We start from the raw sequence: 17,869 nt of genomic DNA on the forward strand, positions 1-17,869 counted from the left end.
GATAAGCTTGTAGATCCTATGTCTGAAACTCAGAGGGGTAGGCTTTCAGAGACAGAGAAAAAATGTCATTTAATTTCCAATTAGGTGGCATGGCCTATTTCTTCTTCTTGTTCCCTGCTGGTTAGAACAAGAAAGACTCTCTTAACTCTTCCCCACCAGGTTTTTATCGGTCCTGTGCCCAGTTAGATGTGCAGGGGGTTGGGTAGGTTGGTGGGTAGGTTGCACACACCCTGGGGCTGGGATTTTCTTTCAGGCTACCACAGTTTTCTTCCTGGGGCTATATTTAGGTGTTGGTCTGGGGAAAAGGATGTGAATTTTTTAGGATCCTGTTTATCCAGTGGACCCTGCCCCACCCCCACCTCACAGCTGTCTATCCTCTGTTTGGTCTGGAGCTTCCCTTCCTTCTCTTGCTGCTTTACTTTGGTCACCCAGGCCCTAGAAAGAACACAATATTTGCCACTGAATACCAACATCACCATTTATTAGCTGTGTGACAACTAACATGTATTTAATTTTCTGTGTCCCATTTTCCTCCTTTGTACAGTGGAAATAATGATATCTACCTTGCAGGAATATGCTGTGAGATTCAGAGGAGATAGTGCGTGTAAAGTGCCTGGCATTAGGCCTAGCCAGTGGTAGTCATTAAATAAATGTTGGTTCCTTTGAGTTCTTCTGTTAGGCGGTGGTTAAGGGTTCTACTCTAGGGATAACAGGCTCAGGAAATAGTCCAAAGAATGGGATGTCTGTTGCTTAAACGAACATTGTCTGTGGGAGGTGATGTTGCATTGAGTCCCTTTTCTTTTTCCTTTGAGTTTGAATCTTTTTTTTTTTTTTTTGAGACAGGGTCTCACTCTGTTGCACAAGCTGGAGTAGTGTGATCATAGTTCGCTGCAACCTCGACCTCCTGGGCTCAAGCAATCCTCAGATTCCCAAGTAGCTAGGACTGTGAGCATGCACCACCATGCCTGGCAAATTTTTAAAATATTTTTGTAGACATAGGATCTCACTGTGTTGTCCAGGCTGGTCTTAAACTCCTGGGCTCAATCAATCCTCTTGCTTCAGCCTCCCAAAGTGCTATGATTACAGGCATGAGCCACCCTGCCCGGCCTGTGTTTGAATCTTAAGTCAGGTCCCAGGTTGGCTTGAAGCATTTTCTCACCAGGAGGTCAGGTCTCCCACATACTACCTCCAGATACACCTAAGCCTTGGTCTATCAAAGATTGAAGGAAATGACAGGCTTTGGGATCTGGGCTTTTACCGCCTTATGTAAACCTCAAGTTTCCTTATTTGTAAAATGGGGTAATAATAGTAACTACCTATAGAAGGATTGTAAGGATTAAATCAATGGAGACAATATTGGGTAAAGCAGAGTGCCTGGCACATAGCTAGCACCCAGTGAGGAGTAGCTGTATCATTTGGTTATGTCTGGACTGGAGACACATGAGACTCTGTTCGAATAACCTTTCTCTCTGTGTGTTTCTGTTTGCAGCAGCAAAGTGGGGCACCAAGGCCCCGTGCTAAGCACTCATAATCCTCTGGGGGTGCTACCCCTACAAACAGCACCCCCACCATGTTTAACCTAATGAAGAAAGACAAGGACAAAGATGGCGGGCGGAAAGAGAAGAAAGAGAAAAAGGAGAAAAAGGAGCGGATGTCAGCGGCAGAGCTTCGGAGCCTGGAGGAGATGAGCCTGCGACGTGGCTTCTTCAACCTGAACCGCTCCTCCAAGCGTGAATCCAAGACGCGCCTGGAAATCTCCAACCCCATCCCCATCAAGGTGGCCAGCGGCTCTGACCTGCACCTGACTGACATTGACTCCGACAGTAACCGGGGCAGCGTCATCCTGGACTCGGGCCACCTAAGCACAGCCAGCTCCAGCGATGACCTCAAGGGTGAGGAGGGGAGCTTCCGTGGCTCGGTGCTGCAGCGGGCAGCCAAGTTCGGCTCACTGGCCAAGCAGAACTCACAGATGATTGTCAAGCGCTTTTCCTTCTCCCAGCGTAGCCGGGATGAGAGCGCCTCAGAAACCTCGACGCCCTCAGAGCACTCTGCCGCCCCCTCACCACAGGTGGAGGTGAGGACTCTAGAGGGACAGCTGGTGCAGCATCCTGGCCCAGGCATCCCTCGACCAGGGCACCGATCCCGAGCCCCTGAGCTAGTGACTAAAAAGTTCCCAGTTGACCTGCGCCTGCCCCCCGTGGTGCCCCTGCCCCCACCTGCCCTTCGGGAGCTGGAGCTGCAACGACGGCCCACTGGAGACTTTGGCTTCTCCCTGCGGCGCACAACCATGCTGGATCGGGGCCCCGAGGGCCAGGCCTATCGGCGTGTGGTCCACTTTGCTGAGCCTGGTGCAGGCACCAAGGACCTGGCCCTGGGGCTGGTGCCAGGAGATCGACTGGTGGAGATTAATGGGCACAATGTGGAGAGCAAGTCCAGGGATGAGATTGTGGAGATGATCCGGCAGTCAGGGGACAGCGTGCGACTCAAGGTGCAGCCCATTCCAGAGCTCAGCGAGCTCAGCAGGAGCTGGCTGCGGAGCGGCGAGGGACCTCGCAGGGAGCCATCCGATGTGAGTGCTTCCCTGGGCACCTGGGCTGAGCAGGGATGGGGAATGTGGGCACCTCCTGCTGTCGTGCTTGACTGGGTAATCGGGAGCTGCGATCAGAGCCTAGCAGTGTGTAAGTGGGGAAGCCCTGCTGCTCTCTGAGCCTGTGGGGAAGCATGAACTCAGGAGAAGGTGCCCCATGCTCATAATCCTCTGGGGGTGCCACCCCTACAAACAGCACCCCCACCATGTTTAACCTAATGAAGAAAGACAAGGACATTAAAGGAGTCACACCTTTGTCTCTCAGCCTTGTCTGGGAGCTGAGGACAAGTCCCCAAAGGTTCACTGCGGTAGAGTTCTGAGCAGTTTGGTCAGGCCTCATGGTTTTATGGTTCCCTCCAGTGTTCTATGTCTGTTGGATTGACCTAACTGAATTCAGCGAAATGCCTTTCTCAAGGGTGCTGGGCTAGACCGAGCTCTGCCTGAACCTTAGTTTCAGCCCTGGAGCCCTTGAGAGAGCTCTGCTGTTGGTTAGTAATTACCGTGAAAGTGTTCAGCTTCTCCATTACAAGGACGGGTGAGGGGTTTGGGCACCGTATTTCCTGAGCCCTAAATTGGGGTGTATAGGCTAACATGTGTCACTTCCAGATATAAGAGACAATCTGGACAGTAAAATACAATATTTCCATGTTATTTAGATCTTGCGGATAAAAAAGGACAAATGATTTCAAATTAGGGCCGTCATGGAACATCTGAGATGTACAGCTGGTATGATTATATCTTTGGGAAACGTGACCTCAGGCCAGAGCCTCGTCTTGCCCCTGAGTGAGCAAGGGAATACCAGGTGAGGCTGCAGAGAAAGCAGGGGCAGATCGTGGAGGACCTTGTAAGTTACAGTTGGAATTCAGATTTCATCCCAGTGAAATGGGACTATTGAAGGGTTCAAAGCAGGGGAGTAACTGGATCTGATTTATAAAGGTCACTTGGGCTCCAAGAGTCTTTATTACCTCTCCTGGAAGGAGAAAAAGCGTGGACCTGGAAAAGCAAGAGGGATAAAACCTACACAGATAGTATGTCCTGACTGTCCCTGAGACCCCAGCTGCCCGCACAAAAAGAGCAGCAGGAGGCACAGGAGCAGAGAGGTTTAGATCAGATGGAGGAGCAGATCTCCATGGGGCATCAAGCTCACTAATCCCAGGGGTCTTTTGATAGGGTGGCTACGTAGCAGTTTGAATGTCCTGCCTGGAGATGGTATACGAAGGACAAGTTGACCACCTCTGGCCATCTTCCCCTCCCAGCTGTGGGTTTTAGGACCATCCAGATCTGGCCCCTGCTGCCTGACCAGGACCTTTTGGTACTAAGTGACCAGCCAGATGTGTCAAAGTCAGAGATGGGAGGAAGTGCTAATGGGAGGAAACAGGCAGAGTCCCGGTCCCAGCTTTCTCCCAGGGAGGGGAAGCAGCTGCTAAGGATGGCTGCTCAACCCGGTAGTACCTTGGGCCTGAAGAGGGGCTGGCAGTGGTAGGGTCAGACTGTCAGGAAGCACTGTAGTTGGGTTCCAGGCCTTCCTTTAATCCAGAGCTAGCTGGATTTAGGCAGCTTTGCTAGTCAGGGAAGGGTAGTGAATGGGAGGAGGCCTGTGTGGAAGACCTGGACTCTTCATTCCGGAAGCACACACTGAGCACCTACTATGTTTTAGCCACCAGGTTAGGTGGAACTCAGAGAACCACGAGGTAGAGAGGGAAGAACAAGGAGGGGTCTTTATGTCAGAGGCAAAGACTGGGCTGGGTGGTGGTGGCTCACGCCTGTAATCCCAGCACTTTGGGAGGCCGAGGCAGGTGGATCACTTGAAGTCGGGAGTTCGAGACCAGCCTGACCAACATGAAGAAACCTCTTCTCTACTAAAAATACAAATATTAGCTGGGTGTGGTGGTGCATGCCTATAATCCCAGCTACTCGGGAGGCTGAGGCAGGAGAATCACTTGAACCCGGGAGGCGGAAGTTGTGGTGAGCCGAGATTAAGCCATTGCACTTCAGCCTGGGCAATAAGAGCTAAACTCCGTCTCAAAAAAAAATAAAAGAAGCAAAGACTAACATGTTGCCATGTCTGTCTGCGTTCTTCCAGGCTAACACTGCTTTTAACGGATGGAATTTTCTTCTTAAATAGTGAATCCCCCAGGGGATTGTTGCCAGCTCCCTGCTGAACCACAGCAAGGCCTCTGTGAGGCCCTGGGCCTGGCATCCCAGATGCTGTTTGGTTTTCTCTTTATAGCACAGGGATCATCCTGGCATCTCACATTTTCCTAGCTTTCCCTTCCCAACTAGCTGCTGCTATCCCATCCCTGGGGAGGTAGATGGTTTAGCTTTGGAGGCCCTGGTAGATTCCAAGTTACAGCTGGTATCCCTGAAATGCTGGCTCACTCTAGCTCCTATGGGGTAAGCCCAGCTGGTGCCCAGAGGACTTCTTCCCCGAGCCTCAGCCTGTTTCATCTGCCAGAGGACACAGTAGCAAACCCCATCCCCATGCATCTCCTAGAGCCATGTGGCAGGATAAGGAGACACACAGGGCTGAAAGAAGCCCGTATCTTTTCTCACCCAGGTAAGTGGTGGGGACTCATGCCACAAGCAGAGAGGAGCAGGGTGAGACCAGCGTTTCCAGCTTCCTGGGACAGGGCTGGGAGTGGCATGGGGTGCTGCAGCCTCTTCTGTACCCTCAGCCTCTATCTCCTCCTCTTCCTTTTACTCCTCCTGCTCCCTGTCTTGGCAGCAGTTCTAATCCCAGTTATGCGCCAAGAGAAGTCTTCCCACCTCCTCCAGACTCCTGGGAGGGATATCCTGATGACTGTAGCCCCACAGGAACAGCTCTTGCTGGCCACCCTGCCATCAGGCCATCTATCAACTGTGTCCACACATTGCCTGTCCCCAGGGAGCTCTGAGGGAGCTGACTTGCCATCTGTTCTCTTCCTGCACACAGATGGGGCCAGGCCCCCGGCTCCTCTCCATGGCCTGTTTAGAGGGCCCCAGGGAGACACAGCCCCTTGGGTTTCCCTCTCACATGGTGTGTGTCCAGAATGCTGGGTTCACACCTTCATGTGTCCTGGTAGCTGCTAGATGAGGTTCCACTGGGAGCAGGGGTGAGCCACAGTGGTAGGGTAGACTTGCGGCCTGGTAGAAATCAACCAGCAGGCCTGGGAGAACAGCGTTTTCTTCTGCCATCTATCCTTCCACCTGCCTATCCATTAGGGAAGCATTTGTTGAGTACTTACTGCGTACTAGGTCCTGGGCTCCAGTGGTGAGCAGCACATAATCCCAGCCCCAAGGAGCTCATAGTTAGCGGGAGAGATGGCCCAGTAGCAGACCATGACATTACCCTCTGAGAAGCTCAACCACAGGAGCCAGTCCTGGTGCTGGCAGTGCAGCAGAGGGGCTTCAAGTCCAGTCTTGTGGGTGGGTCAGCCAAAGCTGACATCTGGGTAGTAGATGAGTGAAGGGGAGGCGAGAGGAAGGGAAACGCTGTCACAAACACATGTCAAGGCCTAAAGTTATGGAGAGAGAATCACACATTTCAGGAATAAGGCTGGGAAACGGTGTGTGGGAAGGGAATGCTGGGAGAAGCACTAGGAGGCATCCACGGGAGCCAGGTCACAGAGGCCCCTGTGAGCCGTGCTGGGGAACGTGAACTTTAACCAAAGGGCACTGAAGCAATTTAATCAGGGAGCAATAGGAACAGGTTTTAGGAAATCGCTCTGGCTGCTTATGGAGCATGCTCTAGGGTGTAGCAAAGTTGGCTGTGGGGAGAGTGGTGAGGGAGTGATTGTGATCCTAGGAGAATGGATGGAGACCTGGACTCAGGTAGAGGCAGTGGGATGGACAGCCATCTCAGACTCGAGCAACTGAGTCACACTCTGGGGTCTTGGTGACCCACTGGTAGGGGCCTGAGGGAGAGGAGGGGTCATGTGACCACCAGAGTACTGGGAAGATGCTACATTCTTTCCCCTTTGATTCCTTAGGGAAAGTTCTTGGGGGGCATCTGTATTTGGATCAGTTACTCTTAAGTTTGCTGAAGGCCAAGTGTTTCCTGAGTCTGGTGAGGTTAGGGGAGATGTTGGTAAAGTTGAGGATCTTAAAACCCCAGTTTGATCAAAATTCCCTCCTCCACTTCCGTAAGTCTGGATGGGAAAGTCAAGGCCCATTGAGAAGGGGCAGAGGCCAGGCTGGAGACTAGGGCCTGGGAGAGGAGAAGGCGAGTCTGTCTGTATCCTCCGTCGGTCCATCCTAGGGGAGGACAAATGGAGTGCCTTAGGACTAGGCATGTCCTCCTGCATCTGGGAGTATAGGACTTTTCTGCTGAGCTCAGAAAAGCCCACCCAGCTAAACCCTGGCCAATGTGGTTGTCCTGCCATGAAGAGCCAGAGGTGCTGGCCAGAAAGCAAGGCTCCTGAGCATTTTTCTTTTTCTTTTTTTTTTTTTTTGAGACAGGGTCTTGCTCTGTCACCCAGGTTGGAGTGCAATGGGACAATCTTGGCTCATGTGCTCAAGCGATCCTCCCGCCTCAGCCTCTTGAGAAGCTGGGACCATAGGCACACACCACCACACCTGGCTATTTTTTTTTTTTTTTTTGACATGGAGTTTCACTCTTGTCGTCCAGGCTGGAATGCAATGGCGCGATCTCGGCTCACTGCAACCTCCGCCTCCCTGGTTCAAGCGATTCTCCTGCCTCAGCCTCCTGAGTAGCTGGGATTACAGGTGCCTGCCACCACACCTAGCTAATTTTTATATTTTTAGTACAGATGGGGTTTCACCATATTGGTCAGGCTGGTCTCTAACTCCTGACCTCAGGTGATCCACCCGCCTCGGCCTCCCAAAGTTCTAGGATTATAGGTGTGAGCCACCACGCCCAGGCTAATTTTTGTATTTTTTATTAGAGACAGGGTTTCGCCATGTTGCCCAGGCTGGTCTCAAACTCCTGAGCTCAAGCTATCTACCTGCCTCGGGCCTCCCAAGTGCTGGGATTACAGGCGTGAGCCACTACACCTGGCCCTCCCTGAGCTTTTGAGAATGGTGGGAAGGGAGAGGGGGTCTTTAAAGGAAGGCTTACCACTCCCTCCCAGCCAAGTCTAGTCGCTGTGGTAGAGGTACTTCTCCTGGTGGGCCATGAGGCTGCTAGTTGGAGGTTTTAGTGTGTGGGGTGGAGTTTCTAGTCAAAGGCTTTCAGGCTGTCGGGTTCCTCATGAGGTTGCCATGTTCACATAAACCACCTCACGCTCAGGTGGGTCTGGGAGAGGGCATGTTACAGTGGAAAGAGCGTGGGCTTTGGAGCCAGAAAGACCTGGGTTCGGGTTTTACCAAAGTTTATCAAACCTTTCAGAGCCTCAGTGTTCACTTTTCCCTCAGTAAATATTTAATGAAGTTGACCTAAGGACTGGGCACTGTGCTGGCACTGGGGGATTAAATAAATAAAATATAACCTTTCCTTGAGGAAGCATAGACCTAAGTAAAGAAATGCAAAGCTGCTATCGCAGAAGTCTGTGCAGGCATACAGTGGGGCAGGAGGAAGTTCTGCCTAGGGGGAAGGGGGGGCAATCAGGAGAGGCCTCCTGGTGAAGGTGACCTGTGATCTCTATGAAATAGGCCTATTCTATCCTCCCAGAGGTTGAGAAGGTTAAGTTGGAGAAAGATGCATACCCAGTGAATTCACTCCAATTGCCTCTGAGAAGCAGAATAGAATTGCAGGCCGAAAGGAGACTTGCTTTTTATTCTGTATATTTTGTGGGTCTTTATATAAGGTAAGCATGTTTATGTTAGGCAAGTTCACGTATGTGAGATGTTGGCAGGTGGTAAATGCTTAGAAACATTAGTGCCTTCCCTTCCCTGTGCCCAGTCTCTAAAGCCATCCAGGGAGGGTAATTTTGCAGCTTCTTTAATTAATCCATCCTAGTGTTCACCCATCCTTGCTCCTGAGGTTTTCTGATGCTTTCGTCTGGACTTTTCCTGTAGCCCTAGCCTTATAGATAGCCATCTGAAGGGAGAGATGGGCTTCTGGGTGCTTCCTATCCTTTTCTAGCTTATTAGAGGCCAGCTTCTCGGGCCTGCAGGCTTGGCCATTGGTGGCCCTGCAGGAGATGGGCAAGTCAGGGTTGCCTGCATCTGGGAGAAGGACAGGAGAGCCCTTTTGCTGTAGGGGAAGCCCTAGACCCCTGGGTAGAAACTGTATGAGGCTCATCAACCTTGTCCCTAGGGTACCTGGCTGCTGCCAGGAGTGGGGCCTGCAGGATTCCCAGGGAAGACTCAAAATGGTCTTGCCTCCAGGTCTGCCAGGCCGGGTTTGGAGCACTGGGCTTTCCTAGAGCCTTCTGGTGGTGGTGGAGCAGCTGTGTGCTGCCTGGCTCAGTGTTCTAGAATGCTTCTGTTCCTGATTTTATTGCAAGTGATCCTTGGAGGGTTTTTGTTTTGTTTTGTTTTGTTTTGCTTTGGGTTTTTGGTTTCTGTTTCTGTTGTTTTTTTTGTTTTGTTTTGTTTCGTTTAAAAACAGGAAAGTTTTCTTCATTTTGTGCCAAAGCTTCAGGCACCCCTGGCATCTGAGTCTCGCCATGTGAGAATCCTGGCTTGGGGGCTCAGTGAGGGACCCTATCTAAGTCCTTTAGGTAATGAAGGGCCAGGGGCAGGGGGCAGGGGGCAGGTGTCAAGGGCATGGGAAGTGGTGGGTGAAAGGTCTTTGGGATTGTCTGTCCTGAATTAGTGAGATGCATGGGACTGTCAGGGCAGAGCAGTGGACTAGATCATTTCCAGGGCTCCCTTCTTCTGTCCTTGGAGGCACCATTCTGCCTTCTTCCTCATGAGATGCTCGATGAATTGCAGCCCTGGAGTACCCTGGCCATCCAGCCCGTGGGTGGTGGGCACAGTGCCCAGGCTGCATTGACCTGAGTATGGGTACATGACATGGTCATGGCTGCTTCTGTGGGCACAGCTTGGAGCCTTGGTGCAGGGGCAGGGTCTTAAAGGTAGCCTGCCCTTGCCCCTTCCTGTCCTGGTCCCTTCCTGCCTGCCCTGACACCCCAAGTCACCCTGCCCTCTGCTCCCTTCTCGTCTCTCCTATTTCCATTGGAATGGTTCTGGAAAATACCAGATAAGCAAACACCCTGACTGGGGGTGGGCGGGGAGTAGGGTGAAGGGGAGTGTGTGGCGGGTGGGAACACAAGTATTTTAAAAATGCTGCAAATCTCTACAGCGTTTCCCAGAAACCACAGGCACGCGCTGCCTGCCAGCAGGGCTCCCGCCACCCCACTGCACTAAGCTGCTGTATTCTACTCACTGCAGTCTTGGGGGGACGGTGGGGACTGGTGACCCATTTGAGGTGAGGGCTCCCCTGCTGCCTGGGCAGGCAGCCTGGCGCCTCCATTGTCAGTCCTGGGCAGCGGGTACGGTTGTGCCCCAGGCATCTGGCAGCACTGAGGGCGCCCACCATGCCAGACAGCCACTGCGAAAGAGCAGAGTTTTCAGGGCCCCCACCTCTGCTGTGCAATTTGATGGGGGGCAGCCAATTCAAGAGTCCCGCATGGTGTTTGGCAGCAGCTTCTGTTCTGTTAAATACAGGGGACAGTGTTAGCAAAGCTTATTTTTTCAGTTGTGGGCTCTAGTTTGGTTGGGAAACTATTTCCTTAGACCTGGGTCACCCCTCGGGCTCCCTTAATCTCCCGCCATATGTTCTCCAGAATCAGGGCATGGCGTTCTGCCCTGGTGCGACTCAGCCCGGTTGCTTTGCACAGACTCTGGGCCAGGGCAGGATGTCGGGTGTTTGCCGGGTGTTCGCCGGGTGTTATCTGTAGCGCTCAGTATGGTGCATAGTGTAGACGCGTGCCCTAGGTGGTGTTTAATTGATCTGGGTAAGACTCAGCCGAGGCAGGGCACAGTGGCTCACGTCTATAATCCCAGCAATTTGGGAGGCTGAGGTGGGCAGATCGCTTGAGCCTAGGAGTTTGAGACCAGCCTGGGCAACATGGCAGAACACCATCTCTGCAAAAAATACAAAAATTAGCCGGAGGTGGTAACGCACACCTGTAGTCCCAGTTACTTGGATGGCTGAGGTGGGAGGATCCCTTGAACCTGGGAGGTTGGGGCTACAGTCAGCCGTGATTATGCCACTGTGATTATGTCACTCAACTCCAGCCTGGGACACAGAGCAAGACCCTGTCTCAAAAGAAAAAAAAAAAAAAAAAAGACTGAGCTGAACAGAAATGCCTTGGGGCAAGGGCATGAAAAATTCTGGCAAGGTGAGGGTCACGTCTAACATTCACTGTAGGTTAGGCACTGTTCTCAGTGTTTACATATATTCACTTATTTAATTTTTTCAACAACCCTTTGAAGGAGGGATCATAACAATCTGTTTAAAGTGAGGAAACTGCATTACTGAGAGGTTAATTAGGCAAATTGCATAAGGTTGCACAGGTATTAAGTGACTCACCAGGACTTGAACTCAGGCCATCAGCTCTTGACTAGTCTGCTGTATAGGGGAGAGGAAGGCAGTATCCGGATATCCGTATAAATCCACTGCCTAGCTCAGACCTTCTGACTCCTGCTGCCCTGTCACTAAAAGCCTCTTCACCTCCTTGTCATCCTTCCAGAAGGAAGCCAGGAGTGACGAGCCACTCTTGAGCTGTGGTGGTGTGCTGCAGAAGGGTGTGACCATTGCTCTCAGTGTCTCCTGAGGGTTAGCCAGAGGAAGTGAGCCCAAGTGGCAGCAGGCAGGATTCAATCTTGTGGGAGCTGGGAGAGGGAAGGGTGGAAGAGGGACGCCTTAAGAAGAGAAGTGGCACCTACCTTGGCAGTATTTGATGTGGTCCCCAGGAGTGGAGGGCCATATGCTAGATCTGGGAGTCTGGGACGTTGCCCCTCTCACCTTTTTGGCCCATACTGGCATGCTAGTGCTGATCTCCGTAGCACTTGGGGTGACAGGATCCCTGCAGTGTCACCTCTGACCAAGGGCGGGCTCGCCGTGTTGCTCAGGGCCACGCTGTTGTTTCCTCTGTGTGTTGTGGAAAACAGTGGCGGAGCACAGCCTGGCAGAGGGCCTAGCAGGGGTGGGGGCAATGCAGGCTCCTCACTGGCGTCTACCCTTGAGCTCCTGGTGTTCCTTTTGTCTGTAGCCCCTTTCCCTGCCCTCCCTTGTACACTTCTACACATTGGCTTCAGTTTGAATATCACTTGTCCCTGATCCTCCCAGACCATGTCAGGTCCCCACCTGGCAGCACCCCAGCCTTCTCATAGCATTCACAAGATGGTAATTACTGAGTTATCTCACTCCTTCTCCAGTGCTGGAGCACTGCACGAGGGCAGAGGATATTTGTTGAAGGAAAGAAATGGTTCTGTAATCAGGAACTGGTTTCTCATTCTCTCTGTTCGGTCTTCCAGACCAGAACCAAAACTTTAGCTCAGTTTTGGGTCCTGGACCCCTCCCGCTCCAACTGACCTTGGTGACTTGTCTCTAGGACCTTAGCGTGTCCCGTCTCCACCCATGGACTGTTTCTTGCTTGCCTGGGGCCTGGCATCTCTCACAGGACTGGAAGAGAGGCAGCTCTGTGGGCATCCAGGAGCAGGAGGAGCCTGGGAAGGGGGGTCCTGGGGACAGGCTGCCTCCTGCCCCCTGTATCTGTATCCCCATCACCTGTATCTGAGCCCGCATGAAGGTGCCAGGCTTGGGTGAGAAGAAGATTCAGGGTTACATGGGGGCTATGCAGTGTCTGGCCCAGACCTTGGAGGAATGCGCCTGTCTCACTGGCTGCAGGTCTCTGAGGGGCTGGAATGTGGCCCAGTGGGGCTTCCTCTTCCCTTCTGCTGCTCTCCCTGAACTGCCTTCATACTGGAATGTCAGCAGGCTGGGAATTTTCACAGCAAGGATCTTGCCCAGTCACAGCAATGGATTCCAGCTGGAGCCTGGGGACAGCTCCCACATGTCCCTACCAGGGAGGGGAGAGTGGGTGCTAAGGCAGCCCCAGTTGCTCTGCTCCTGGGGCCCAGGCTCAGCTCCCATCCCCTCTAGGAGACAGTTTTGGTTCCTGGAACCTTCCCGCTCTGACTGGCCTAGGTGACTTGTCTGTAGGACCTTAGCATGTCCCTACTAGGCCAGGTCAGGGGGAACCTGGGCTTCTGGAGCTGTAGGGCTCAGGAGAGGCAGTGGGAGGCCTTGGAGCCCAGAGACTCCACCTCTGAGGAGAGAACGAGGCTGGCCATGTCCCACAAGGCCTTGCTACCTCTGGTGTGAACATGAGTCAGGGAGGGGAGCTGCCTCGGATTCCATCCTCAGGTGGGGCCAGGCCTCTGGACCCAGGTTCTCTGGCCTACTGGGGCCACCTAGCCTCGGTTGGAGGTGGCCCTGCCGAATTCATCACCTGTAGCTGTCTTCTACTCTGTGGGTCCCGCAACACCTTCAGGGCCTGGTTCCCTCTCTTAGTGACCTTTCTGGCTCCTGTGCCCTTTGCCCCCTGATCTCATTTCTGCTGGCTCCTCCCTCCCACTCCCATTTCTGCAAGGAGCTGACTCACTTCCTCCCTCCCTCCCCAGCACCTCTCACTGCCAGGCCCTGGGGCAAGCAGGGTCCACACAGGGCAGCAGGTTCTTCCCATGGAGCTCTTCTCTGGCAGCAGGACTGAGGCTGCCCCGGCCTTGGGGCAGAAGAGGGCTGCATGTGTGGTGGGGAGGAGGCAGAGCTATGTGCTGTAGGAAAGGCCAGATGTGGATGTCCCCAGAGCCTTGTTGCAATCAGGGTGGGACGTCAGGACACCTTGATGAACACTGCTCCGTGTCAGCCCCTGAGCCTGGTTCTGTGGAGAAGAAAGGCTGAAGATAGCACCCTGTGATGATGGAGCCTGTGCTTCTGCAAGGACAGAAGACATGTGCAGGAAGATCGATCTCAGCCCTGGGTGGCATGGGCTAGAGGCCAGGCAGTGACAGCACCGTCAGGCAGCGTGAGACTGTCATGACTCTCCGTGACACCCAGTTTCATGCCCGGCCCCAACACATCAAGGGGAAGGTATCTAGAGATTCCAGTAGAACCTTCCAGGGACATGGCGAGGGGAAGGGTCTGATACCATCTCCTTATGTGGTTAGTTCTTCCTGCTGGGGCCCCTGCCTTCTGCCCCTGCCCCTCCCTCATGTGTGGACTGCTTTGGTTGTGGAGCTGATTGCAGAAGCACTGGGCCCAGAGCAGTAAAAGATTTCCTCCCCGGCTGGGCTGGCATCTTCTGCCTTGCCCTCCCCAGAGCTGTCCAGGCTGTGGGAGCTAGTGTGCCTGGCACTTCAGGCACGGGGGAAACCCAGCATGTGCTGAGCCTGGCACAGCCCTGCCTCCTCTCAGCAGGCACCTAGGTTCCCTAAAGGACACGGGCACAGGCTGGGTAGAGTCCCCACTCACTTGGCCATGCCTCAAGATCAATAGAGGCAAGAAGGAAACTGGGCCCCCTGCCTGAGAAGCCTGGGGGGACTGCTGTGGCCTGTCTTCCTGGAATCAGTGACCAGCAAACATCCCTATTCCCCTTAGCACTTGGCTTTGCCTGGCAGAGCCCCGATTGCCCTGGCAGCCTGAGATTCTGGCCTCAGGATTTCTGAACAAGAAAAGGGGTTTCTTGCTTAGATGAGGTGAGGGGCAGGCAGGAATGAGGCCTTCTCCTAGGGGTACCAGCCTGACCACCTCACCCCAAATGCCCTTGCCCTCCCTCGAGGGAGGCGAGCCACCCTTTGTGGGCACACTGAGGCCTGTCTGCACGCCTCTCCCAGGGCTGCCTGATCACTCTTGCCTCCACCCATCATCACCTAACCTCGACCTGGGGAAGAGAACCACAGAACTGGGCTCTGTGGCAGGACACCCAGCTTAGGAATGGCTAGGCGCCACATACACATGCACACACACACGCACACGCACACACTCTCTCTCTCTCACACACACACACACTCTCTGAAGAATTTAGAATGGGTTGTCCTTTTCTCCCAGACTCCTCCAATTTCTGCCACTTGCTTCTAGCCCTTACCTTCTCTGTCCAGAGGAAAGCAGCTGGCTTCGCACCAAGGACTTTGTCTCTGGGGTAGGGGAAGCAGTTTCCCTGCTTTAATCAGGGCTTTGGGTTCCTCCCCCAGCCCCCTTGTCTTCCTTTGATGACTGATTTTGAGGTCTCTCTTCTGTGCCTCTGAAAGAGGGACCCATCCTATAAAGGGTCCTCTACCCTTTGTCCCGCCCATTTTCTTCAAAATCCCATAACTGCGGCTCTCATTGTTGCTGTAGAAACAGATGCTTGTCAAACATGAAGTTGGTTGGAAGGGCTAGTTTTGGCTGCAGGAACTGCTTTCAGCTCATCTGGGGAGGAGAGAGGAGGAAGAGAGGAGGAGAGAGAGGGCCCTAGGCAAGGACCCACACAGGTCAGGAGTTGTGTGTGGTTGCGAAGGTGTTGTTAACACATTGGTAAGTATTGCCTACAGCTTGGCCTCTAGAGCCAGACTGCCTGGGTCTGAATCCTGGCCATGCTGCCTATTGGCTGAGTGATCTTAGGCAAATTATTTAATTCCTCTGTGCCTCATTTTCCTCATCTATAAAATGAGAATAATCATAGTAGTTTCAGTCCAGTGTGGTGGTTCATGCCTGTAACCCCAACACTCTGGAAGGTTGAGGCAGGAGGATCACTTGAGCCCAGGAGTTCAAGACTAGCCTGGGCAACATAGTGAGACAAGCCCAGACAACATGGTGAGACCCCATCTCTATTAAAAATAGAAAAATTAGCTGGGCATGGTGGTGTGTGCCTGTAGTCCCAGTCACTCAGGAGGCTGAGGTGAGAGGATTGCTTGAGCCCAGGAGTTTGCTGCAGTGAGCCATGATTGCACCACTGCAGTCCATCCTGGGTGTCAGAGCAAGACCTTGTCTCAAACAAACAAGCAAACACAAAATAATAGTACTTTCCTTGTAAGGTTGTCTTGAGGATTAAATGAATCAATACATATAAACCACTTAGAGCAGTGCCTCAAAATAGTGCCTAGAGTCAGTGAGCCTGGCCAGGCATGGTGGTTCACACCTGTAATCCCAGTGCTTTGGGAGGCTAGGAGTTCAAGACCAGCCTGGGAAAGATAGTGAGACTTTGTACAAAAAGTAAAAATATTAGCCCAGCGTGGTGGTACATGCCTGTCCTAACTACTTGGGAGGCTGAAGCAGGAGGATCGCTTGAGCCCAGGAGTTTGAGGCTGCAGTGAGCCATGATCACACCACTGCACTCCAACCTGAGTGACAGAATGAGATCCTGTTTAAAAAAAAAAAAAGTGAACATTATCATCATCATCATTAATCTGTCTCTGGTACGTCAGGAAGCACTGGTGCCTGGTAGCTTGGTACCCGCAGGAATGTCACAGGTGCTGTTCCTGTTAATGGCTCAGCTCTGCTCACGGGGAGTGTTGGGGAACTGCTTTATTCTTGTCCCCACGCTGATGCTTTTGCCCAAAGTGCCTTTCAGGTAGAGATGGGGAACAGGCCCAAGCTTACTCAGGGCTGCACAGTAATCTTAGCGAGGGATTGCTTTGGCCTGAGTTTCCAATCTGGTCTGAAGTTTGATTCCAGTTTTTAAAATTGGGCTACTTCTCTGTGACTCCCTCCAGTCAGATTCTTAGCTGATGGCAAGACCTCTGGAGTACCAGGTGTCTTTCTACCTATTTGTTTTCCATTTGAACAAACACCCTACTTTTTGGTCTTTCTACAGTTTATTTTGTTTCTTCACACCTGTCTTGCTCCTGACAGCCCATTTAGATTAGGACTAAGCAGGAATTGAGGCATAAAACAGAAAGACAGTCCTGACCTGCCAGTTCCAGTGTCTGTTCTCTGCTCCTTCCACCACCCATATGAGCGTGCCCAGACTCTCCCACTTGTAATTTTTACTGCAGCAAAACCTCTCCAATGAAGTCTCTGTGATGGAACACAACAGTGGTCAGACCCGCCAGTCTGTTCCTTTGCTCTTCTGTGGATGCGGGGCTGTGGGGCTTCTCTGAGCCTCCTCTCCAGCATGTCAGGTATGTCCAGAATCCATTCTCCACCGTGTCCTCCCCTTCCTACTCCTCCTTTGCTTCATCTAGTCGGTGACACAGGGAGGTGTCCAGTTATGGGCCTCACTGCTCCATGGCAGAAATCCTGGCATGCCCCAGACGAGGCTTCATTGGCCTTATTTGCTGTTGAAAGTTCAGGATTCTGTTGGGACTTCTGATTCTATAGGAGTACTAACATCAGATAAGTCCTGCAGCGGGTGACTTGGGGAAGCCCTCAGGCCACTGCATTCCAGATGTCTTACTGGTGCTTGGCCCAGAGAATGCAGAAACAAGGAACCATTGTGCGATTGTGCAGGCACTGAGGGGCTTTCTCCCAGGCCTGGGACGCCTTGGGGTGGGAGCAGGTTTCCATTCAGCCTTGGCTTCTGCTCCCAGCTGGGTATTAAATTGTGACTACAGTCCCCTCCTCCACCTCTTTTGGAGGCCTAGGGAACAAGGCAAGGCATGTGGGGATAGGAGTCTAAGCAGACTCTGGGGTGAGGAAGGGAGGCAACAGCAGGTAGCAGGGGCATCATCTATCTGAAGGAGGCATTGGTAGAGGGACCAGGACACACTGAAAGGGAACCTCTAGACCAGACCTGCCCAACAGAACATTTTGCAAGGGTGGAAATGATCTATAATGCTATCCAACTTAGTAGGAACTGAACCTTAAATTTTATTTGATTTTAATTTAATCAGAAGTATCCTCATTGTTTCCGTTTAACTGGAATTTTTTTTGAGACAGGGTCTTGCTCTGTCATCCAGGCTAGAGTGCAGTGGCACCATCACAGTTCACTGCAGCAAACTCTTGGGCTTGAGTGATCCTCCCACCTCCCCCTCCCAAGTTGCTGGGACCACACCGGCTAATTAAAAAAATATTTTTTTGTAGAGACGGGGTCTCACTATGTTGCCCAGGCTGGTCTTGTGTTAACAACACCTTTGCAACCACATGCAACTCCTGACCTGTGGGCCCTTACCTGGGGCCCTCTCTCTCCTCCTGTCTTCCTCCTCTCTCCTCCCCAGATGAGCTGAAAGCAGTTCCTGCAGCCAAAACTAGCCCTTCCAACCAACTTCATGTTTGACAAGCATCTGTTTCTACAGCAACAATAAGAGCTACAGTTTTGGGATTTTGAAGAAAATGGGCGGGACAAAGGGTAGAGGACCCTTTTATAGGGTCTTTCAGAGGCACAGAAGAGAGACCTCAAAATCAGTCATCAAAGGAAGACAAGCGATCTTGCTGCCTAGACCTCCCAAAATGTTGGGATTATGGGCATGAGC

At 52.4% G+C, this 17,869-nt stretch overlaps 1 protein-coding gene across 12 annotated transcripts in view; it reads left to right on the forward strand.

Moving 5' to 3' along the window:
• Positions 1-17,869, forward strand: part of MYO18A (myosin XVIIIA) — a 123,511-nt gene that overhangs the window by 28,786 nt on the left and 76,856 nt on the right. For 11 of the 12 annotated variants that reach the window (XM_058444932.1, XM_058444939.1, XM_058444940.1 and 8 more), the window contains exon 2: positions 1,490-2,569. In XM_058444932.1, coding sequence (XP_058300915.1) covers positions 1,571-2,569 — 999 coding nt within the window. In that variant the 5' untranslated portion in view covers positions 1,490-1,570. The remainder of the gene's footprint in view (positions 1-1,489; positions 2,570-17,869) is intronic. The other variant, XM_058444933.1, reaches the window with a different exon arrangement.

Source organism: Hylobates moloch, unplaced genomic scaffold (assembly GCF_009828535.3).
Source record: "Hylobates moloch isolate HMO894 unplaced genomic scaffold, HMol_V3 SCAFFOLD_10, whole genome shotgun sequence".
NCBI lineage: Eukaryota > Metazoa > Chordata > Mammalia > Primates > Hylobatidae > Hylobates > Hylobates moloch.